General features: G+C 49.9%; 1 protein-coding gene across 3 annotated transcripts in view; it reads left to right on the top strand.

Moving 5' to 3' along the window:
- Window positions 1–23,123, top strand: part of FMNL3 (formin like 3) — a 54,241-nt gene that overhangs the window by 19,859 nt on the left and 11,259 nt on the right. For 2 of the 3 annotated variants that reach the window (XM_015558577.1, XM_006755457.2), the window contains exons 2-9: window positions 12,858–12,941; window positions 14,949–15,029; window positions 15,282–15,358; window positions 18,422–18,505; window positions 20,872–21,024; window positions 22,195–22,303; window positions 22,481–22,557; window positions 22,863–22,956. In XM_015558577.1, the coding sequence (XP_015414063.1) occupies window positions 12,864–12,941; window positions 14,949–15,029; window positions 15,282–15,358; window positions 18,422–18,505; window positions 20,872–21,024; window positions 22,195–22,303; window positions 22,481–22,557; window positions 22,863–22,956 (753 nt within the window). In that variant the 5' untranslated portion in view covers window positions 12,858–12,863. The remainder of the gene's footprint in view (window positions 1–12,857; window positions 12,942–14,948; window positions 15,030–15,281; window positions 15,359–18,421; window positions 18,506–20,871; window positions 21,025–22,194; window positions 22,304–22,480; window positions 22,558–22,862; window positions 22,957–23,123) is intronic. The other variant, XM_015558578.1, reaches the window with a different exon arrangement.

Here is a 23,123-nt window from a genome sequence, read left to right on the forward strand (position 1 = left end):
TGTGAGAGGAGAGAGAGAGAGAGAGAGAGAGAGAGAGAGAGAGAGAGAGAGAGAGAGAGAATAATATAGGAAGGAAAGTGATGAGGCCAGTTGGAGTTAATGTGAGATTGCAAAGCCTGTGAAAGTCTGGGTGAAAAGTCTATTGGGCGGTTGGATATTTAAAGCTGAAGCTCAGCCAAAATTGGTTTGGCTCAATGGATAGAGCATCGGCCTGTGGACTGAAAGGTCCCAGGTTCGATTCCGGTCAAGGGCATGTACTTGGGTTGCGGGCACATCCCCAGTGGGAGATGTGCAGGAGGCCGCTGATCGATGTCTCTCTCATCGATGTTTCTAACTCTCTATCTCTCTCCCTTCCTCTCTGTAAAAAATCAATAAAATATATTTTAAAAAAAATAAAGCTGAAGCTCAAAGAAGTCTGAGATAGAAACACATATTTGAGAATCATCAATGTCTACTGGTCAATTAAAATTTAGGGCTGAAACCTCATGCTTTTCTCTATATTCCCACAGATAGCACAGTCCTTCAAGTGACTGGGAGGGTCAACTTAGAGGACTTATACAATGTCACAAGGAGAGAAGCAGAGTTGTTGAATGGAGGAGTTAGTTGAGGGAGCTGAAAACAGACCTGTGGCAGAATCAGACCTCATGTTTGCAGATCACAGGATGTCAGGAGACAATGAGAGGGATTTGACAGCATAACATGAATGACAACTTAGCAAAATCTCCTCGAAAAGGTCAGGAATTGTCCCAGATCACTCAGCAGGGCACCTTAGTCAGTAATTCAATTCTGTCTCTCCAAATTTTGGTCCCAGCTTTTTTGTGAATTCCCTAGGTGACTGTTGGTATTGAGTCTTATCTTTCAAAGGGGTATGTGCAATTGCTGTAACCTAGAGAAACAAACATGTAAATATATTTAACCTATACTGTTTAGCTATACCTATACACTCTATTGTGTATTTTAAAGGACTGTGAAATTACATTTTGCTTATGTGCTTAGAAGCTAACTCTAGTTGGCTGCAACTCCCGGAACAGCTTCTTCCAGTTATCATTATAGAGCACTGTGCCAGGCACATGTACTGTCCTTCCAGCCATTCATCCCTTTCCTTGATTCTTATAAGAGGAGGATCTTAGAATCCACATTTTATAGATGTAGAAACAAGTTCAGAGAAGTTTAATAACTTTCCCACTATCTCATGAAAAGTACCAGGATTCAAATCTAGATCATCCCTGATTCCAAAGCCCATGCTTTTATCTATAGAATTTTGAATGTTTGCATTGCCATTCAGATATGAGGGCATTGTCACCACGTGGTGTCCAAGAGGGCAGTTCCCTTGCCCCTTTGCCCTGCATGATCACCGTCTCACTCTGAGGCAAAAGCCTTAAACTTCAGGTGTCTGGCCCACATACTTCGTTCAGCCGGTTCCAACCCAGTTGGGTTGAATAGGGAAGTGCTGTTTAATGATCAGCCAAGGCCAGCCAGACAAATGCAGGTGCACCTTACCACGTTAGAAATGGAGATTTGTTTTCTTTATAAGGAGATGCCAGGACATTGTAGAAAAAGCCATGTCCTGACAAAAATTATGTTGGAGGCCACATATCTGGGTTTGAATCTGAGTTCTGCCTCTTTCTCTGTGACCTTGAGCCAGTTGGTCCAAGTTTCTTAATTCTCTCCCTCGTTAAACAGGAATAATAACATTTTCCGCCAGTGGTTATTGAGAGCAATAAGCGAGATCATTTGAGAAAAGTGCCAGCAAATGTTTTTCTCCTCCTCCATGACCCTGAGTGAACATGGCACATAGGACTCCAGACGTTGTGAGAAGTAGAGAAGATTCAGGGTGTCGTTGGGTCATGAGGTGGGAATTCTCAGAAGTCTGACTCCAAAGAAGTTTTTTTGTTTTGTTTTTTGTTTTCTAGCTGGACAATCAGAGGAAATGTAAAAAAGCTGGGACACTCAAAGGAGTTGGGGTGTGGGCAGATAGGACCTCTGTTGTCAATTTCTGGCCTTAAAGACAGGAGGAGACAGTGTTGGGAGGATGGCTCATGGATCACGAGCAGCCTGGGGTCATATGATTCCTCCAAGAGGACAGGACCGCTGAGGCTGAGGATGGACCCCCATTTGAGAGCAATTGAAAAGGCAAAGAGAGACAGAGGACTTGTAGTGCCTCTCCCCAGCTGATAGGAATTGTGACAGATGTGTGCCCATGCTGGGCCTCAGTTTACCCTTCCATAAAGCAGGAGTCATGCCTCTCCCACATGTAGTCTGGAAGTAGGAAGGGAGTAATTAAATTTCATGGTTTGATAATAAGCTCCTGGACTTATAATGAGACTCCTGGAACACCAGACTAGGTCCGTAGCTGGTGCACTGGGTGAGATGGAGTGCTCCCCCCAGATGGCCTCTGCTGTCTCCTGAACAACCACAGTATCTGTTAGAAAGGTGCCAGTAATCCTTGTCTAGGCACAAGTGTGTTCAAGGCAGAATGCATGCCCTCATGGAGTTTATAGTCTAGTTCGGGAAGTTATATAGAATATGAAAGGTGAATAACAATATGAGAGGGGATTGAATCTTCTATGCAATCTTGTACTTAAGGGATCCACCCAGCACCGTGCCTGACACAGAGTAGATGTGTATAAGCTGTAGTTTCCCTTTTCTTTGTAAATATACAAGTTACCGCAAACCAAAACAAGTTTTCCAGGTGGCACGGTGTGTGATCGAAGACACTAGTGTTGGAGATGATTGAATACGATTGTCAACAGGAGGAAAGGGCAGTAAACCTCTCTGAAGTTGAGAGGAAGGAGTGTGTGAAGTCCGGGTTGTTTGGGGGAGGTTTAATGAGGAAGGTTGATTGTATTGGTCCTGAAGGATGTGTACAATTTGAAAAAGTGCAGAGGAGGGATAATATAATTTATTTTCTCAGAGGAATCATTGTGTGGGGATACAAGCTCAGGCTTTGGGGTCAGACCTGGGTTCAAACCCCAGCTCCACCCCATACTGGCTATGTGACCCTGGATAAGTTCCCTGGCCTTTCCAAGCCTTTGGTTTCTCACCTGTAAAATGGGAATGATCATGGTGCCAACTTCGTAGGTTGCTGTGAGAATTAAATGATATAATAATTCCTATAGAGCTCTTCTCACAGTTCTGTCAATAAATGTCAGTATTACTGTTTTTGTTTTGATAGTAGCATCATTATTGTCCTACTCATGCCCACCTACTTACCTTAGCTCCTAAGACCCTTTGTCACCTGACTGTTCCCTGCCTGCTGTAATTTCCTCATATACGTTTTCATTCTATTATCATGAATCACGTAGAGACTCCTGGACTTTTTAATGGTGTTTTGTGCCCTTTTTATGGTGTATTTGCAAGTGCTATCTCATTACATAGAATATCACCATATTCCTTTCCTTCATTGTCTTTGCCTGATCCCCTCCTGCTGATGTTTAAAATTGAATTCTGTAGCATTTCCAGGAAGCCTCGTCCAGTTAGATGTTGCCTCCCCAAGATTCCACAGTGCCATGTGCACCTCTGTCACAGAAGTGTTGTCTACACTCAGACTCAATTTGCTTGTCTGCCTTGCCCTCTGGATATAAACTTCCTGGATGTAGAGATCCTGCCCTATTTATGTTTCTATCCCCAGCTCCTAGCTTACTAGTAGTGCTTGGCATATAATTGTTTTCCAGCTAAATGTTGAGTTTAAAAAAACACAACAAAAACATATGGCCCTGGCCAGGTGGCTCGGTTGGTTGGAGTGTCATCCTGTACACCCAGTGGTTGCGGGTTCAATCCCTGGTCTGAGAATGTATGGGAGGCAGCCAGGCAATGTTTCTCACATCAGTGTTTTTTTTTCTCTTTCTTCCTCCCTCTCTTTCTAGAAATCAATGAAAACATATCCTTGGGTGAGAATTAAAAGAAAAAAAATAGCTAGCATTATGTATAGCATTTACTACCTGGGTTCTGATTTAAATGCTTTACATATGTTAGCTATTTAATTATCATAGCAACCCTATGAAGTCGATACTATTTCTACCTCTGTTTTATAAGTAAGGAAACTCAGACTCATAGAGATTAAATAACTCTCCATAGGCCACACAACTAGTAAGTGGTGGCCAGGATTCATACCAGGGCAATGCGGCTTCTCATTCAGTGCTTTAACCGCACTGTGAGATTTGTGGTAGGATATTTATTGAACGTCCAAGAAAAGATAAAGAGACATTAGCTGTTAAATGACAACTCCATGAACATATTTTAAAGGCATTAGTCAATGTGTGAAAACACTGGTTTGGGGAAACACACATGAAAAGACACTGTATGGGGGTAGGTCTTACCACTCCTAACTTATGAAAGCTTTGTTAGAGAAGGTAGGATTTCACCTATTTTGAATTGAAGGAGGAGCATGTCTGACAATTGGGAAGGAGATAATTTCTCTGGGGATGTGATGTAGTAGAAAACTTAGGAGGAAGAGGAGTATATTATAGGGGAATTCAACTTGCCCCGTCTTTATTGAACACCTACTACAGTGGTAAACAAGCTGGTGGTGATCTTGGTGCCCAGGAGCATGTAGTCTAGCAGGCTATAAGAAGTTGAATTTGGGCCCTAGCTGATTTGGCTCAGTGGATAGAGCGTTGGCCTGCAACTGAAGGGTCCTGGGTTCCATTCAGGTCAAGGGCACATGCCCGGCGCGGGTCCAGACCTGACTCTCGCAGCGGCCCGCAGGGTGCCTCCTTACATGGCGGGAGGCAGGGTGCCTCCTCGTGCAATTTCAATCACGCACTGGGCCTCTAGTGTGTGTGTGTGTGTGTGTGTGTGTGTGTGTGTGTGTGTGTATATATGGAGATAAATTTGGTTAAAGAGTAGGACAGGTGAGTGGCTTAGATTTATGGCATGAACTGAAGGTCAGAGTTGAAACTCAGAATGAGAAGTCTGGGAGTTTGCTGAGGGAGAAGCAGCATTTAAAGAAAGTGATTTGGGCTCTGGCTGGTTTGGCTCAGTAGATAGAGCGTCGGCCTGTGGACTCAAGGGTCCCAGGTTCGATGCCAGTCAAGGGCACGTACCTTGTTTGCGGGCACATCCCCAGTAGGGGGTGTGCAGGAGGCAGCTGATTGATGTTTCTCTCTCATCGATGTTTCTAACTCTATCCCTCTCCCTTCCTCTCTGTAAAAAATCAATAAAATATATTAAAAAAATAAAGAAAGTGATTTGGGCTATAGAACTTAAGGTAGGTTAAAGGGGAGAGAGCCCAGAAATAGAAAGCAATGATGAGAAGTAGGATAATGCCCTCAAAAAATAACCGGGGACTGAACAAAGGACTTGGTGGTGGGAGAGATAGTAGTGGGATTAATCAGCTATTCAGTAAGCACTTGCACGTGACGCAAAGAAGGTAAGACATGACCTCTATCTTCAAGGAGTTCATGCTTTAATTGTAAATAGAGGAAACACACACATGAAAAGACACTATATGGGACACATTCAATTTGTGCTAAGGTCCATGGTATCAGTGACCAGTGATTTTCCTGTAGCTTCAGCCATCTGGAATTCCATTTTCAGGATTACCTCATAGTCCAGAATAGTCCAGAATAGCTGCTGAAGTTCCCGCCATTACCTCTGCATTCCAACCAGCTGGAAGCAGAAGGGAGAAAAGAAGGGTATACTCCCTCCCTTTAATGATACTTCTGAGAACTTGTACATACTGCTTCTGCTTGCATTCTACATGGTCACATAGCCACATGTGAATGTCAGGCAAGATGAGAAATATATTAATTCTGGGCTGCCATGTGCCCATCTGAGTATTGGAGGTTCATTAGTAAGGAAGATGAGAAGGTGTTGGGAGATAACAAGTAGATCTCTGCCATATTCTCCACATATGACTATGTTTTGAAGCTCAGAAGAGGGGCTGATTAGTTTAGGTTGGTAGTCACAGAGCTGTTGGGTTTTGAGTAAGGTAATAGGTAGGGATTCAGAAGATTACAAGCAAATCCTATGACAAGAGTGGCTATTCCAGAAAAGAGAGTCCAGGAGAGGATAAGGCTGGTCAGAGATGCTGGTCAGAGGAGAATCTCGCCTCTGTAGCTCTTTCTCATTTTAAGATGCTAGGAACAGCAGGCCGAGGCATTTAGGTTTTCTTGTATAAATGATAAGAGTCAGAGAAGATTTTTAAAATATATATTTTTATTGATTTAATAGAGGAAGGGAGAGGGAGAGGGAGAGAGAGATAGAAACATCAATGATGAGAGAATCATTGGTTGGCTGCCTCCTGCAGGTCCCCCCACTGGGAATCAATCCCGCAACCCGGGCATGTGCCCTGACTGGGAATTAAACTGTGACCTCATGGTTCATAGGTCGATGCTCAACCACTGAGCCATGCCAGCTGGGCCAGAGAAGATTTTTGAACTGAGAAGAGACATAATTTATCTTATGTGCTGGGAAGTTTAGAAATTTCATCCAGGTGCAGGTTGGGTGGGGTAGAGGTGCTAGAAGTAGGAATGCCAGCTAGAAGGATCCCAGGGGTCAAGAGTGACTAGTACAGGCCCATTTAGTGGTGACAGTGGGAATGAAGAGAAGGTATGGATGAGAGACCCTGGGAGGGAGATGTATTGGGTCTCTGAGTAATGGGGAGAGAGAGGAAAATGCCCTTTGTATGATGTAACCCCAGAAATGTGTCCTCTAAGAGGTAGTGCACCTATTAGGGTTCCCTAGGTGGGAGGGCAGAATATCATGAAAAGGGAGACCTTGATTTGGCTGCAGGGAGAATGTGAGGCTCTGCCCAAAGTCTCCTTGGCTTTGCAAAGCCGGCTGCCCCCAGGAGAATAGTTTCCATCCTGCGTAACGGGGGAGTGTGTGGGTCTGGCTAACCACGAGGAGGGGCTGGGGAGCCAGCAGACAGATTAAGTTGCTGTGGCCGTGGCTTTTTAGCTGGGTCCTGGGGTCTCAGTTGGGAAGAGCTAACAAGAGTTCTCCTGAGATAGTGTGCTTCTTGACTAAGTAGGCCAGAAGAGGGTGTCCTCAGCCAGGGTTGGGAGGGGGCAGCTACTTGCAGAGGTTACCTGATGTCAGGTGTGAGGCCGATACTGTGGCAGAGGGTAGCACGGGGAATTTTGCTGGCCCTGGGACTGTCCAACTTCCTTTGCCTCCTGAGACTCCAGTGGAGGAGTCTTCTGAGGTGAAGAAGGGGCACAGTTGTATTTAGAAAAAGCCACCTCTGTGTTTGATTGATGCCGGCCTTCTAGGACCTCTCCTTCATCTAACTTCCCTGGTGTGAGTTGCAGAGCTCAGCCTGAGACATCTGGTGAATCCATCTCTTTTTCCTCCGGCTGCTCAGGGACTTGGCTCATAACTGCTCAGCAAGTCATTTCTGGTTATAGAGTCATCAGTGACCACAGAAGCACGTTCTCCAGACAGGGCTCTGAGCCTGCGAAAGCTGGCTTTTCCCTGGCAGCTTGTCCCCAGAGTGATAGCTCCAATTAAACAAAAACAGCCAATGTAAGCCACTACAAACACTTAAGTCATGGAGCACCACTTTTTTATGTCTTTTGTCATGAGGTACCCCGGCAACTCCCCTATAAGTCTAATAGGGCAGCTCAGGCCTAGAGCAAAATGTTTGTGTGTCTAGAGTTGTTTTGCACCCATGAGCTCCTGTGCATAGGGTGGTATATGGAGAGAGACGAGGAGTAGAGGAGGGGGAGTTTGGGGCCTAGTGTCCAGGGATGTGACTGCTACTGTCCACCCCTTTCTGTTCTTGAACTCTCCAACGTATATGGGGCTGGTTGCAGTGTCCACCCCCCTCATCATGGGGCGTGGTACCTCTCTCCGGCCAAGTGTCATGAACTGTTCCTGTGATTTCCTTTCAGCCACAGGATATGGTTCTTCTCCCAGAATTCTTCACAGTTGTCTCAGGCTCATTCCAGGCTGTTTGTCTCAAGTTATCTTCTCCAAACCTGAGCTCTGAAAAGAAGGATGGGAGCACGGCCGGCGAGGAGAGCAGTCGAGCTTTGTCCTCTGGTTTGGCAGCAAAGCCAGGCTCGGCCTTGGTCCATGGAGGCTGCAGTGCGATCTGGCCACTTATTCATTCCACTTCCTCCCCTGCCTGCGCCCGCCAGTCACAGAGCTGGGGAAAGTGTGGGTGTTTGGAGGGGCTGCTGTGCTTCCCGTGTCTGGACCTTTTAATTTTAGCTTTTGGACTTTTGATCAAATTCTCTGATTTTTTTTAATTTCCTTTGAAAGTATTGTAGTTTTGGGGGGTAGTTAAGAGGAGTTGTGCTGAAACAACGAGATAAACAAACAGTGACGCAGAGTCGGCAGCAGCGTAGGCGATGAGCTGGGCCTGCCTGCCATCTGGGCGGGCTGGGTGGAGGAGGACTCCCGCCCTGCACACTGGCCAGCTGGCTTGTGTTAAAGCACTGGCTGAAAATAACTCTCATTGTCTGGGAGCTGCTACTGCAGCAGTGCTGGCTGTGGCTGCCAAGGGGGCCGAGGCAGCGGGAGCTGGTACCTCCCACCTCCTTGGGCTCTTGCCCTTTGGGAGTAGTGCCCAGCTGGCCACAGCTGTGCCTACTGCCCACCAGTAGAGACACGTGGAGGGCAGGCTGGGCTGCTCCTAAAGCTCTGTCCTTTTGGCTGCCGGGGATGGGCCTTTGTGCCCAGTGTTGCCTTGGCCTCCCAAACTATGTGCCTCCTCACCACATTTACCCCTGCCCGTCTGTACAGTGGGCTGATCTGTGGATGCACGAGAAGACTTGGTGGCAGCTATAGCCCAGGGCTCAGCAGCATGTGGTACCCAGGACAGTGCCTCATGTTATCTCTGGGCAAGTTGTAGACTCAGCCTCTCATGCTCCCCACCCCTGTGGCTGAGCATGTGGGCTGGGGCTACCACATTTGGGAGAAGTGTCCAGCCACAGGGGATTTGGTGAAAGGTGGTTCTGAGAGGGAAAATATTAAAAAACCACCAGCTCACATTCTGTATTTGCTCAAAATAAACATCCCCTGCCTGCCTTCCCTAAAGCCTCCAGAATCCCCTTTGCGGGAAAGTTTCGACCACCTCGCCCCTGCCGCTCAGAGGAGCCATGCCATTTTTGTCTCTGTTCCTAAGATTTATGATTGACTAGGACCAATAGAAACAACTGGGAATTTTTTATGGTTCCTATTTCTGTGTTGGGTTTTCCCCAGGCCCGGCCTAAGGAGACTGACAAGGCAGGGGTGAGTCCCGAAGGACCTGCAGCTGAAGGAAACCCCAACCCCACCGGCATTTCCCTCCACGAAATGGGAAGGAAACAAGGAGGGGCTAACTGGCTGGGGGTGCAGAGCAGGAAAGGGAAGGGAACCTCTGCCACCAGAGCTGCCTCCCTCCTGTGTGGGGGGTGGGGGGAGGACAGGGTCATATGGGGAGTAGAAGCCTTGCTCCCACAGAACTCAGAAGGGGGTTGGCCACTACACGGGGCACTCTGCCTGTCCTCAAACTGGCAGTAAATCAGAGTAGCCTTGATGGAGAAGCATCAGATCCACCCCTTTCTGCTTCTTCCTGTTACAGGTTTTTATTATTAGACCTCTTGCCGGTTCCTCTGCTTTAGGACTCAGCCCCAGAATTGCTTTCAGTTTGAGCTCATCTTCCCCTTTCCCTACCGGTCTCCATCCCCAAGGATAGTGGTTAGAGGAAACGAGAGAGGGATCAAAGGAGAGGTAAAGGATTGCTCTGTCCTCAGTGTTGAGAAGCAGTTGCTGAAGGAGGGGCAGAGGCAGAGGCAGAGAGAGAGAGAGAGAGCCCAGAAGCAAGAGGGTGGATCCTTGGGATGTCACCACATTACACAGGCTATTCAGGAGGAAGGGTAAGGGCACTGTGTTGAGCACCCAGAGTGTTCCAGACAAATACAGACATAAAATGTTTATCCCTCATAAAACCGTGGGAAGTAGGGAGATTATCTCCGTTTCATGGATGAGCTCACGGAGGTTCAACAGCTCTGAAGAGCCGAAAGTTGCTTTGCGCTGACTCCGCATCCAGTGTCCTCCTCTCTGAGACAGAGCGCCTCCTTCCTGTTCAGCAAGGGTCTCGTGAGAAGGTAGCAAGGACTTAAGCCCGGCCTCTGCCTTCCGAGAGCCCACAGTCCCTGTGGAACGGCTGAATGTCAAGGAAACAAACCTTTGACTGAAACCGGAACCTCATCAGGTTTGCTCCCTGGCTGTCCCCGGAACTCAGGAAGTTGTCCTTCCTCGGGGAAGAGTAACTTCCTCAGGACATTGGAGCCCTGCTAGACTTGCGCACGTTATCAGGTGGATGCAGAAGCCCCAATGCCCTTGTCTGGCAGGGAGAGCATTGCCCTGGCTCCCAGCCCACAGCCAGTGACCATTTTCTTGTGAGAGTGCTGGAGGCTGAGGGACTTCCCCTTACCTACTTTCTTCCCCATCACACTTCAGCTGAAGAAGCAGAGAAGGCTGGCATCAAAGCTCTAGACTGGAGGATGTGGCCTGTGGTCAGAGCTGATGATTCTTGCTTCTGCCATCTGTTTCCATACTGTGGCATTTACGTCTTCTGAGCATCTAAAGTTTAGCCAGGTCCCTGATATGCCTGTTCCGTGTCCTCAGGCTAAGGTTCCCAAAGGGGGCGACTTTGCTCTGCATTTGAAACCCCAGGGCACCGAATGTTTCCTCATCAGTTCATCTGGTAGGGAAGTACAAGGCCACAGCAGCTGGCGGTGGTGGCTGAGAGAGGGAGTTGGTGTAGACAGGATATGATGCCTGCCAGAGTGGTGCCAGGCTCCCCACTCCCTCCCCAGTGCCTTTCTTCTAAGGGAGACAATAGAAAACTATTCGTGGCACGAACTTGGGATTCAATGGGCAGGTGACAGTGGTGTGCTTAGGCTGTGCACAGAGCCAGAACCAGGCCTAAGGCAGTTTCTGCTCCGATCTCACTTGGGTTCAGCTGGCCCTGGTTAGACAGAAGACCTTGCTCCAGGCCCACCTTTGACCTTTGGGCCCTTGTTGTGGCCTCTGTCCTTGTCCTGTTATCCACAGATATGCCGAGATTGGCCCTTAGCAAAGTAGTTCTAGAGAGAACATTCAGAGTTGTATTTGCAGCCAACCCCACCCCAGCAGTCCCTACGGTGTCAGCAGTGGGGGGATTCTGTTGGCCCTTCTCTCCTGGGGAGGTTCAGCAACCATGGGGGAGAGGTGTGATGTGGTGGTATCTTCCCCCTTTTCTCTCACTTGCTCCACTTATATATTCCTAAATTCTACCATTTCTAAATGCTGACCAGAGATCCCAACCCTACTTCCTTTTCTGACCCATAGTGAACCCACTTCCAGCCAGGATCTGGGTCCATAGCTCGAGCTGGGACGTCTTAACCATAGATTTACTATCAACTTACTCTCGACTAGGTGCCTGTCACGGTATTAGATATTATTGGGGTTTGGAGCCATATGAATAGACAGTCCTTTGGGGGTAGATGAGCACAGCTGATTTAATAGTATGTGCATAGATAAATGCATAATAGATACGTGTGATAGAAATAAATGTTTAAGGATTTCCTTTCAGTTTCCTAGGAAATGAAGGGCGTACTTTCAGGATATTCCTGCAGCTTCTGGAGTAACCCAGGGCCCGTGTAACTACTCAGTGCACACAGTTCCTGTCCCCAGGGATGAGGATATCAGGGAGTGGGCAGAGGTAAACCAAGCTTGGGTTACCAGGGAGTTAAAGCTGAACTCGGAGCAGTCGGCAAAGGAGAGAAAGATGAGAGGAAGGCCCTCCAGGTGGCCTGCAGTGTGCTGGGGAAGAGGCTGGATTTGTGGGAAGTCATGCGGGTTATCAGACAGCTATGATACTTCAGATAGGAGATCGTATTTGATTCAAGAGTATGGGGGGTGGGCGGGTGCAGTGATCTGCCTTTAGAGGCCAGGGCTGTGGCCTAAAACAAAGGCAGCCAGACTGGTTAGCAGAGAGGCTTGGCTGGACGGGCATACAAGCTGCGGTCAGTCATGCATGGATGCCTCGGGCTTCACTCACTCATTTATTCATTCAGCAAACGGTAGTGAACAAAATAAAATGATGCCTGGCCTCTATCGTCTATATTCTAGATTAGAGTGTCTCAACAAAGGGTCAGGACACTTGACTGTGTCTTAATTGGGAGGTGTGTATATCATAAGTAATTTGCTACTAATAATTAAAGTACTGAAGTTTTGTAAGTTATTTCCTAAAAATATTCTGAGCAGTTATCTTTGTGCTGATGTCCTTCTTGCATCCTGATGTGGGGCAAGAGGTGGAGCTGTAGCATCTACATGGGCTGTGGGTGACTCAGGATTGGCCCCTGGGTGTGCATGGTGCAGGAAGGGCACCCATCTCCCAGACCATGGGGGAAAAGCAGATTGAAAGTTTCTGCTTTAACCTGGTAGCTTTTGAACGTCTTTAAACTGTTCCATATGAAGAAACACATTTTACAGCATGACCTATATGTGGTGTACACATAACCTGTAAAAGAAACAAAAGCTTCATTATTTATACTTCCTACTTGCAGGGAGTTAGAGCTAAACTCGCAGCAGTCGGTAAAGGAGAAAAAGATGAGAGGAAGGCCCTCCAGTGGCTTGCGGTGTGCTGGGGAAGAATATCCTATTCTATTTTAACTGTTCATTTTCATTTAAAATAAAAATACACTTGACACACTAAATTGATTCCATGACCTATGGTGTGGGAAACATTGTTCAACCAAACGGCTAACTATGAAGGGGAGGCAGGAGGTCTGTCCCGCCTCTCTGAGCCTTCCTTATTAGCAATCGAGTATCAGGGTGAACTGAGGGTCCTGGAGGGAAAGGTGTGCATAGTCTAGCTTTTCTTTCCTTCGGGTGGGGGGAGCGTTCAGCCCAATTGACTTGGGTTCTCTCCTCAGAGCTCCATGAACCTGCCCCCTGACAAGGCCCGGCTCCTGCGGCAGTACGACAACGAGAAGAAGTGGGATTTGATCTGTGACCAGGTACGGGGTGTGGGACAGGGCTGGGAAGGGGGGTTATGTTTTAGGCAGAACAAGGTGGTAGGACCAAAGGCTGCAGCCCTGGAGTTCCTTGAGGAAGCCTGGCCTGGACTCTGCCTCAGTCCATGCTTACTTCCTTTTCCAAGAGGATAGAGGCTTCCACAAAGAGCTCTCTTGATTTCTCCCCAACACACAGTAGCTGAAGGAGGTTTGTGTAGGACTGGGGTGTGGGGTTGGCTGTGGAGGAGTTTGGTAGTTTCCCAGCAGAACCTGTTTCTGCCTTACCCCAGGGCGAGGGCTATGCCTGGCAGGGAATAATCCAAAGGACCCCTTCTCTCTCGCTCTGCCCTGGAAATGGCAAATAGCAGGGTTTTTCTTAATATTTGCAGGCCTCTGTGAATGAGAAGCCCCGGTCCCCTAGTTTCCTGTCCCCAAATCTCAGAATGTGAGGATTGGAAGCTCTCTCTACATGAATAGTGTTTAGAGCTGGAAGAGATTATAGAGATGATTAGCTCAGAACCAAGAACTAACACCTATGGTCTGGCTCTTTACCCTGCAGACATTTGAAGATCAGTCATGAGTCCCTGAACTCAGACAGGCCCATCTGCTAGGAGCATTGGCTTCTACTTCCTTACCTCTTGGAGGTGTGGGAGCACCTGGCATGGTGTAGCCAGTGTGTTTGCCTAGCACTTTGCCATGGAGCCTTGCATGAACAAATTTATTATTTCTTTTTAAGCACTGAACAAAATCATGATGCTAACATTTATTGAATGCTTACATGGACCAAGCACTGTATATCCTGAAATATCTCACAGAAACCCAGTGAGGAGGCATTGTTACATTTTATAGATGAAGAACCCTAATAAGTGACGGAGCAAGGGCTCAGGCAGCTGGCTCTGCTAACCGTTAGGCTCCTCTGCTGCCCCAGTCACGCTGCTTGACCTCAGGTGGGCTTATACCTCAGATGGCCTCGTCCAGGTCCCTCCGTCCCCAGGGAAGGCCCGTTTCCTTGTGTTCTGCATTAAGAGGAGTTGGCGAGCACCCGTTTGAGGTTTGGAGAACAGTAGCCCTTTGGTACTAAGTTTCTTTAATTGATCATTTCTCAGTCTTTTCTGGGTCACATAATTTCAGCTCATTCTCAAACCTTTTTTCTTTCATTTTGATTTTTTAGACCCTGAACCCCCCCCCCCCCCATTATAGGACCAGAATACCTAAGGGTTCTCCCTGAGTTTCCCCTTGGGTCACATGAGCGGGCTGGGCCAAAATGGGAAGGGCATGGTCCTGTGCCCTGTGTGGAAGGAAGGAGATGGGGGGTGACCTTGCTTAAAGCGGCTTCAGTGTGGAGGTTGCTTTGGAGTGTTGGGGCCTGGGGTCGTGGCAAGCAGTAGGAAGTGTGTTTGCAGCCCTGACCTTTGTTAATGCTGCAGAAACAGTCCATCCCAACCTCGGGCTCAGACCCGAGAAAGTTGGGTTCTACAAGGCCAGCTCCCCTCCCCCTGGCCTTCCTACCCCCATCCATCAGTTGGCCAGGCAGCAAACAGAATTTCCCAATTGTGTTATCATTTTGGATGCTGTTCAGAATTCTGTAACCTCCACATTTTTTCAGCAAGCAGCAGGTTCTTAAAATAATCTTTTTTAAAAAGTAGATTTTTAAAAACTTTTTTATTGAATTTATGGGATGACACTGGTTGTTAAATTTATATAGGTTTCAGGTGTACAATTCTATAATACATCAACTGTATCTTGAATTGTGTGTCCAAGTAAAATCATATTGACATAGAAATATTGTAGGCTCAGGGAGCACTCATTGGAGTTGGGGAAGATGGCAACAGAGGAGAAACCCCTGACGATTGATTAGGAGGGGAATGTACTGTTTGGGGTTTGGGCGATGTTAAGAGCCAGGTGACACACTTTAGGAGGCGGGGTCCCCTCATATCGAGCACGATGAGTGCTCTTCTTCCTCACTCTCCTCGGGACTGAGCTCTGTGCACACACGTGTTTCCCTTACAGGAACGATTCCAGGTGAAGAACCCCCCACACACTTATATCCAGAAACTCCAGAGCTTCTTGGACCCCAGCGTAACTCGGAAGGTGAAGTACAAGGCAGGGAGGGCCCATCTTGCTGCCCTCTATAGTCCTGTGGGGCTTGGGGGCAAACCCTTTGACTTGGGTCACGTGCTTCTGAGCAGTGGGAGTGGGTTCTAGACCATGGGCCTGGAGTGGCTGGCGAATGATAGAGGGAAGGCCTATAACTGCCCTGTACCCCCTCCCTTTTTTTTCCTACCCCTTTTACTTGTACTGTGGAGTTGCGTTGATCAGTGACCGAAAATTCCACGTTTACAGAAGTTCAGGAGGAGAGTGCAGGAGTCGACCAAAGTACTGAGGGAGCTGGAGATCTCGCTTCGTACCAACCACATTGGGTGAGTCGGGTTTGGCCACCAGAGCCTCTTTGCCTGGTCGCCCAGGATCTGGTCCTTCTGAGGAGAGTTTGCCTGTTCATCCCCTGCCAGGGGCAGAGCTGCCTCCTGAATGGCTTTGGTTCCCCGGAGCTTCAGACGGTTCCTTTCTGGCTTTTCTTCCCCTCATCTCTGCCAGCTGCTGACTGGATGCTCCTGGCAAGCTTGGGGCCCTTCCTGGGGTCCTCAGCCTGTAGCTTTGAGTGGGAAACATTCCCATAGCAGCTGAGACTGGAGTCTGCCTATGGCCTGGGACTGGGCCAAGTAAGGTCCAGAGAAGGCTGGGGATGGGGAGCACTTTGCATTGGGTAGCTGATACCTAGTTCCTGGACTATTTTGTGTCCAGAAGATTATTTGCTTGATTTTAAGACAATCTTAAAATGAGTAGAACTTTCCCGAAGTACCAGCAAAAAAGATCTGAGGCAGTGGAGGCCAGGAGTTGAATGTCTTTTGCATTAACAGACCTTAGTCCTGCCAACCCACTGAAGGCTCCTAGGAGCTGTGTGAGTTTTTTCTTTAGTCTCTGATGGGGAACCAGGACTTGCTGAACAGGCAGAGGCTAATGTGTGAGGTGCAGTGAAAGATGGCTGTGGTGTCAGTTTTATAAAACCATAACCAGCCAGAGTGTGTCTAGTGAAAGTGGGTGAGAGGTAGGGAGGTGGGTAGAGAAAGAGAGAGTGAGAAAGAGAGGACCCAAAGGACCATGAGAAACACCTGATAGACGACAGCAGGCGGGGCTGCAATCCTAACCAAGGGCGTGCATGAGTGTTGAGAACTTACATGAGTGAGAATCTAGCTGGGAGTAGGAGTGGGGGTCACTGGACAGGTGCCAGCCTCAGGGTCCTGGGTTTCCTGAGAGAAGAGCCAAATGACATCATCTGCCTTCCCTACTGTCCGAGGCCGCTGCCTGCTTGTCTACCCCAGGCTGAGCCTGACCAGGGCTCTGGTAGAGGCTCCCTGCATGTAGCCAGCTCCTGCAGCAGTCACAGAGGAAATGGCACCCGAGAGAACAGGAAGGGGACAGTTCCTGGCCTCAGTAGCTGTGCTCAGGGGCCCCAGTTGGCTTTCATACTTCATCTGTGAACCAGACATTGAAAGCTGAACCACAAGAAACAAGTAATGAAGCCTCCACCTTTATTTGGTGACTCCTCAGAGAAGGAAAAACTGGCAGGGCCTCCTCAGCTGCCCTGCATGTGAGGGCAAGAGTAAAGCAGATGGCAGCCCGGAACACCACCTACCACTCTGCACTTCAAGGGCCTTCCCTCCCTTCTCTCTTCCCTCCCTCTCAGGCCCTCTGTCTTTTGTATCAAGTCCTGCTGCATGATGATGGGGGTCTGCTTTTCTCCAGACGGTCACAGAGCAGTGTGTGACCGTCCCTTCTGCCCTCCCCTTCTACCTGGTGCCTGCCCCTCTGGCCACTGGCCAGGAAGTGGGGCCAGAGCAGCAGGGTTCCCAGGCCTGGGGCCTCTTGGCAGTTGGCACACAACTTAGAGGTCTGGACCTGGTCTTTGGTTCCCAGGGAACAGCTTAGTGTCTGGCATTTTAGGAGTTCCTGTCATCTGAACTGGCTTCTCCCGGAGGAGCCATATGGAGGGCCAGGATCCTTCCGAGATTTCTGGGCAGGAAGACTGTCTGGCTGCCCAGCTGTGGGTGGATGGATGCTCCTGGGTGGTGGGAGCCCAGGGACAGGTAGGGAGCGGAGGATCCTGCTTTGGTCTGTGGAAGCTGGGTGGGAACCCAGACCTTGGAGCAGGGAGCTGGGAAGTGGGATTCCAGAGCCTCTGCAGCTCCTCCTCTCCCCACTTTGTATTGGTTCTCAGCCTTGCCTACGTGCCCTTTAACCTCTCCTCAAAGTGTCAAGATCCCGAAAATAGCAGTGTAGACTCAGACAGGAAATGAGAAGGGGGTGGGGAGCTGGAGAGCAGACAGACAGGAAACTGGAGGCCTGTCGGCCCCGAGAGAGGAAGCTAACTTCAGGCAGCTCCGGTGTCAGTCAGCCCCAGCCGGAGCCGGCTGCCAGATCTCAGCTGGGCTTGGTGCTCCGGCCCAGCCTCTCCGTAGCTCGGAGTGGGGCTGGAAACATGGCGCTGGTTTCCAGCTGTGGAGGAGGAGTGTCCCTGCAGGCTGTTGGGCACAGCCTTTAAAGACCCCAGGACATTCCGAGGGAACAGAGCACTGAGGACAGTCGTGGTTCCATCCTGAGCTTTCTGTCCTCTGCTCTGAACGAACCTGTAACAGTCTTCCTAGGACATGCTGTACACTTCCCTTTCAGGGCTATCTCAGCCCCAACGGCCTAGGGCGGGATGGTGGACCTGCCTGGTCTGCTGTTGTCTTTAGGGAGCCTTGTTGTCTACCCTCGTGCCTCCCTGGATGATGGGGCCCAACTCCTCAGTCTGGCTCTGAGTGGTCACAGCCATTCTGTAGTTACTTGAGTTCCTGACTGTTTCCCTGTCCTTTTCCCGTTCTGCCAAACACAGAACTCCCACCTATCCCCCTTGGCTCACTACTTTCTAAAATGCCTTTCCTTGAAATTGGTGGAGAGCCCCTAGGCTCCATGTGCCTCCGTTCCACAGCTCCCTTTGACCCTTCTTGCTGGTCTTTTGACTGAGACTTTGGTCAAGTTGGGGACTTGCTGGTCTCTGCCAGGCACGGCTCTGCGCAGGGGCTGCAGTAAATGCTCTTGATAATCATCCAATTCTTCCAAAAACATCACGCAAAGACAGCATGCTCAGCTTTGTGCTAGGCACCAGGGTCACAGAAAGTGAATGAGCCGGGCCCAGGCCTTTGAGGGGCCCCCTGAGAGCTTATTTGGCTGATGTGGTATCAGAAAGCTTGTACCTTTCCCATCCCTGGCTTCCTGGCCTAGGGGAGGTCCAGGCCGGTGAAATGGGAGGGTCTGCCATGGACTTTGATTTTCAAAATATTCCCAGCCTAGTGCTATGTTTTGGGGGATCCCAGAGGGTTTTGTTGGATCAGTGGTCCCTCTCTCTCCTTCCCCTCACCCCACTCTGTTTTCTTTATCTGTAGGTGGGTGCGGGAGTTTTTGAATGATGAAAACAAAGGCCTGGATGTGCTGGTGGATTACCTGTCCTTTGCTCAATGTTCTGTCATGTGAGTACCACCCTGGGACTGGGGCTGGCACCAGTGAGGGAGGACAGAGGACACAGTCCCATTCTGATTGAAAGAGGAAGGTGAGATTGCAGTAGTGAAGATGGGAATAGGGATCCCAGGCCAGAAGGGAGAGAACAGCGGGTGAGGGGATGGGCAGCCAAGTGAAGAATGCCAGGTGGCTGGAGTAGAAGGTGCATTTTGGGGGCAGAAGAGAGACGTGGGAAGGAAGCTCAGAATCGGAACCTAGAGGACCCGGACTCCAGGCTAGGAGCACTCCAAGGGAATGTCCTGGCTTCTGGGAGAGAGTCCCTGTTGTTCATTTGATGTTGGAAAACAAGTCTTCAAGAAGCTCCTTTGGGTCTCCAGTTGTGAGAGGGTTACTCTAAGTCACTCCAGGAGCAGTGAGCATGACTTTCGACCCAGACTGAAAATAAGACATTCAGGAGCCTTTTTCCAGCAGGTTGGGAGCTGGGAGGCAGCCAGAAGCCGATTAACACAGATGAGAAGGCAGTGGAAGGAGCAAGTGCTCTCAGGGAAGACAGAGATGGGTGTGGATCTCTGTTGTTTTCCATCTGTCTGATCTCAGACAAATGTGTGTCATCTTATATCAGAGGGGATCCACCATCTGGGGTTCTAGGCCTAGACCAGTGGTCAGCAAACTGCGGCTTGTGAGCCACATGCGGCTCTTTGGCCCCTTGAGTGTGGGTCTTCCACAAAATACCACGTGTGGGCGTGCACATACAGTGCAATTGAAACTTCGTGGCCCATGCGTAGAAGTCGGTATTTTGTGGAAGAGCCACACTCAAGGGGCCAAAGAGCCACATGTGGCTCGTGAGCTGCAGTTTGCCAACCACTGGCCTAGATGATAATGTGTGTAAAGCACTTTGCAGTATTTGAAGCATAAGTCTATACTGTACAGCCACTTTATTGTTAATTGTTAATATTCAAGGTGGTGTGCTCTACCATAGTAACCTGAATATATGGAAAGGGGTTATGGTGATCATTTATCAGAGGACTAACACATTCAAACTTACATTCGAGACTTAAGTCAGCCCTAGGGTGACCAGTTGGCCTGGTTTGCCTATGACTTTCCCCAGTTTTAATCCTGAAAGTCCCACGTACTGAGGAATTCCTCAGTCCCAGGACTCAGCCCTAGCCTCCAATTTCACATTTCTTGCTACTGTCCTTGCCCCCTGGCTGTTCTTTGTCCAGCGGGTCTTATCTCGTCTCCTTAGGGTTTCAAACTAATGCCTTTCCTAGGTTTGGCCTCTGTTGTCTTTTCTAGGTCATCTCTGTTAAAGCCAAGAGTGGCCCACTCCCTATTCCCATCCCTGCAGAAGTGCCTCATGAGCCTCCTCTCCCTTTAAAAACAATTCTTTTTATAGAATGAAATGAAAAACATTTACTGGAGTGATTTTTTAAAAATTCAGAACTTTAAAAGTAAAAAGATATAGGTCATTTTTCCAAATAAGCCTATCTTGTTTGAAAAGCAAACAAATCCCGGCTAAACCAAAATACACTGGGACCTCAGGACTACACGGTCCACAGCACTGCCTCTGCTCTGTATTTGAAAGGAAGACTTGGGGTGGGCGTAGGTGTGGAAGGAGTGAGGGCTTTCAGGGAAGACAGAGAAGGGATCACACCCTGACGAACTAAGGCCGCCAGGCCACACCCTGGACTTGTGTGATTCCTTCCCCCAAGGAAGCTGAGGCCCGCGGAGCCTCTGTACCTGAAAAGCCTGAAAGCTTCATGTAGAACCACAGAAAGCCAGTCATTCGAATCCAGGATAGTATGGGACCGCCATCTCCTCCTGAAACAAAGGCTGTCCCTCTCTGGGTTTGCTAGGACCCCTGTTTTCTTCCATTCTGACCTGCCCTCAATCCCAGCCCAGAAACAGTGGGGCTCCCTCAGGGCACTCAGGCACCTTTGGCCGCTGCCATTTGCCAACTAACAAGACCTGCAGTTGGCGTGTTCCTGCAGCTGGCAGGTTCTACGTGGGGAGCCCCAGCTTCTCGGAGATGTCCCATCTGAGGCTGAGAGTGCAGCAAGTATCCAGCTCCCCACATCCCTTTGGGCCCATGGGGTGGTCACTCCTTGAGTCGCCTGGCCACTGGGCGCAGCACTGGCCTCCGTCAGCATTCCTGTCTCCCCAGACCCCCTCCTGGTTGCTTCCTGTGCCCGCTCTGCCCTTGTCCTATGTTGTTGGCTCTCCCAACCAGGTTGGGTCTCTGTTGCCCAATTCCACTTTCTCTTCTGATGCTCTTGCTTATTGTTGCCCTAGAAGTCTACAGGGCAGGGGTGGGCTTGCCAGGGGTCTCGGCACTGAATTTCTCCTGTGTGTGCGCATATGTCCTTTCCTGCTCCAGGTTTGACTTTGAGGGTCTGGAGAGTGGTGACGATGGTGCATTTGACAAGCTCCGGTCCTGGAGCAGGTCCATCGAGGACCTGCAGCCACCCAGCGCCCTGTCAGCCCCCTTCACCAACAGCCTCGCTCGCTCTGCGCGCCAGTCTGTGCTCCGGTATGTGTGCTCTTGCTCTGCCCGCCTGCCTCCCCCAGCCCCAGTCCAGGTCCTGGGTAACAGCGGTGAGTGCTCATGCGCCTCCCTCCACTCTTGCTTCCAGGCTCAGCTCTCTTGCCTCTGCCTGCCAGTCTGTCTCTGGTCTGTCCTCTTTGTCTCCTTGATTCTGCCCAGCGATCTGTCCTGGGTAAGTACATCACCCTCAGCTATGCCCACCCCATCTGGGGTTCTTCCTCGCCCCTTCTCTGGGGGCCCCTCCATTCCTCATTCTCGCTCTGCCATTCCTGCCAGTCTCTCAGGCAGGGCTGTACTCATCCAGCTCCCTCACCTTCACCGAGTGCTCCAGCTCCGGCCCTCCTGTCTGTTTCCCTCTGGCTCTGCTCTGTGCTCCATCAGCTGCTCGGAGCCCAGCCTGCCCCCTGCTCACCCTCCCTTCACGTCTTCCTTTAGGCCTGTTCTCTCCAACACTCCCAGGTATTCATTTGTCTGCAGTATCTTAAGAGCTGTCCTGCCTGGAGGCAGGTGTACGGACCTGATGACTTGTCCAAGCCCTGGCCACCTAGGGAGGCTTTCCTTTAGGTCCTGTGGTCTCTCTCTCATGCCACACTCCTTTCTCCTGTCTCCCTTGGGTTTTGCACTCTGACACTGCTCATCACTCCAGTCATGCATGAGCAGATACCATTTGTGCTTCCTCTTTCTTCATGAGACATCATTGGGCAGGGGCGGGGATGCAAAGTCAGATGTAGCCCCAGGTACACCTAAAGCCTTTGGGGTCTGTACTGCCTTTTCTGGGACATAGAAGTGGGATGGGAGCCAAGAGCTCCTGCCCCAGGGAATGTGTGGAAGATACAGTGACTGGAAGGAGGAGGAGGAAAGGCTCAAATGAACATCTCCCTGGGCCCCTCGAGGACTAGGAAGGGGTACACACCTACTGTTGTATTTTGAAGGACCTCTGGGAACTAATTATACAGCAGGGTCCTGGATAGTTCCTGATGAAGGCCTGCTCCAGGGAGGTGACCCGGCTGAGCGCCCTGCCCCTGCACTCTCTCTCTCTGGGCTGGTGGTACAAGGCCCTCTTTCCCCCTCCTCTGCTGCTGCTGAGGGACAGCCTGCTGTCTGGATGTTGGTGAGCACTCCTAGGCCTTTCGCCAACGGCCGCCTCTCCTCCAGGTACAGCACTCTGCCTGGGCGCAGGGCCCTGAAGAACTCCCGCCTGGTGAGCCAGAAGGATGATGTCCATGTCTGCATCCTTTGTCTCAGAGCCATCATGAACTATCAGGTAAGGGGGCAGCACCAGCCACAGGGCTCGGCCTCTTCTGCCTCACCTCCCAAACCAGGAGAGCTAGGAGGGCGCCAGCTTTAAAAGAAGTTTGTCGGTGGGCCTACAGTCAAGTCAAGGATCTGCCTTCCCCACCATCAAGGTCTCTTCTCCTTCTGCTTTTTCCCCTTGCTACAGTACGGCTTCAACCTGGTCATGTCCCACCCCCATGCTGTCAACGAGATTGCGCTCAGTCTCAACAACAAGAATCCAAGGTGAGCTCCTTCCCTCCCCTTTCCTCCTCACTCTGCACAGGACTCTGGAGTTCTGGGCTCCACCTGTCCCTGGCTGTGGAGTCCTGTGGCCTCTGCTGGAGAGAAGCAGTGTCCCGGGCTTCCCTGTGGTCTGCACAGCTTAGTGAGGGAGCAGCCTGCCTTCCGCCTTCTCTTTTGTACCCAGCCTCTCCCCTTACCGCTGAGGCTGGCTCCACTCTCTGAAAGGACTCGCCAGTTGTGCAGTTGAGCTGTGTGGTGGCCATGGTGGGGAGCTAAGGTGTTAATCTTCCTTCTTTGCCCTTCAGGACCAAAGCCCTTGTCTTGGAGCTCCTAGCAGCCGTGTGTTTGGTGCGGGGAGGTCACGAAATCATTCTTGCTGCCTTTGACAACTTCAAAGAGGTCAGTCTTCTGCCCTAGCCGGTTTGGCTCAGTGGATAGTGTTGGCCCACAGACTGAAGGGTCCTGGATTTGATTCCAATCAAGGGCAAGTACCTAGGTTGCAGACTTGATTCCTGGCCCTGGTCAGGGCATGTGCAGGAGGCAACCGATTGATATGTCTTTCACAT

Source organism: Myotis davidii, unplaced genomic scaffold, assembly GCF_000327345.1.
Source record: "Myotis davidii unplaced genomic scaffold, ASM32734v1 scaffold290, whole genome shotgun sequence".
NCBI classification, from domain to species: Eukaryota; Metazoa; Chordata; class Mammalia; order Chiroptera; family Vespertilionidae; genus Myotis; species Myotis davidii.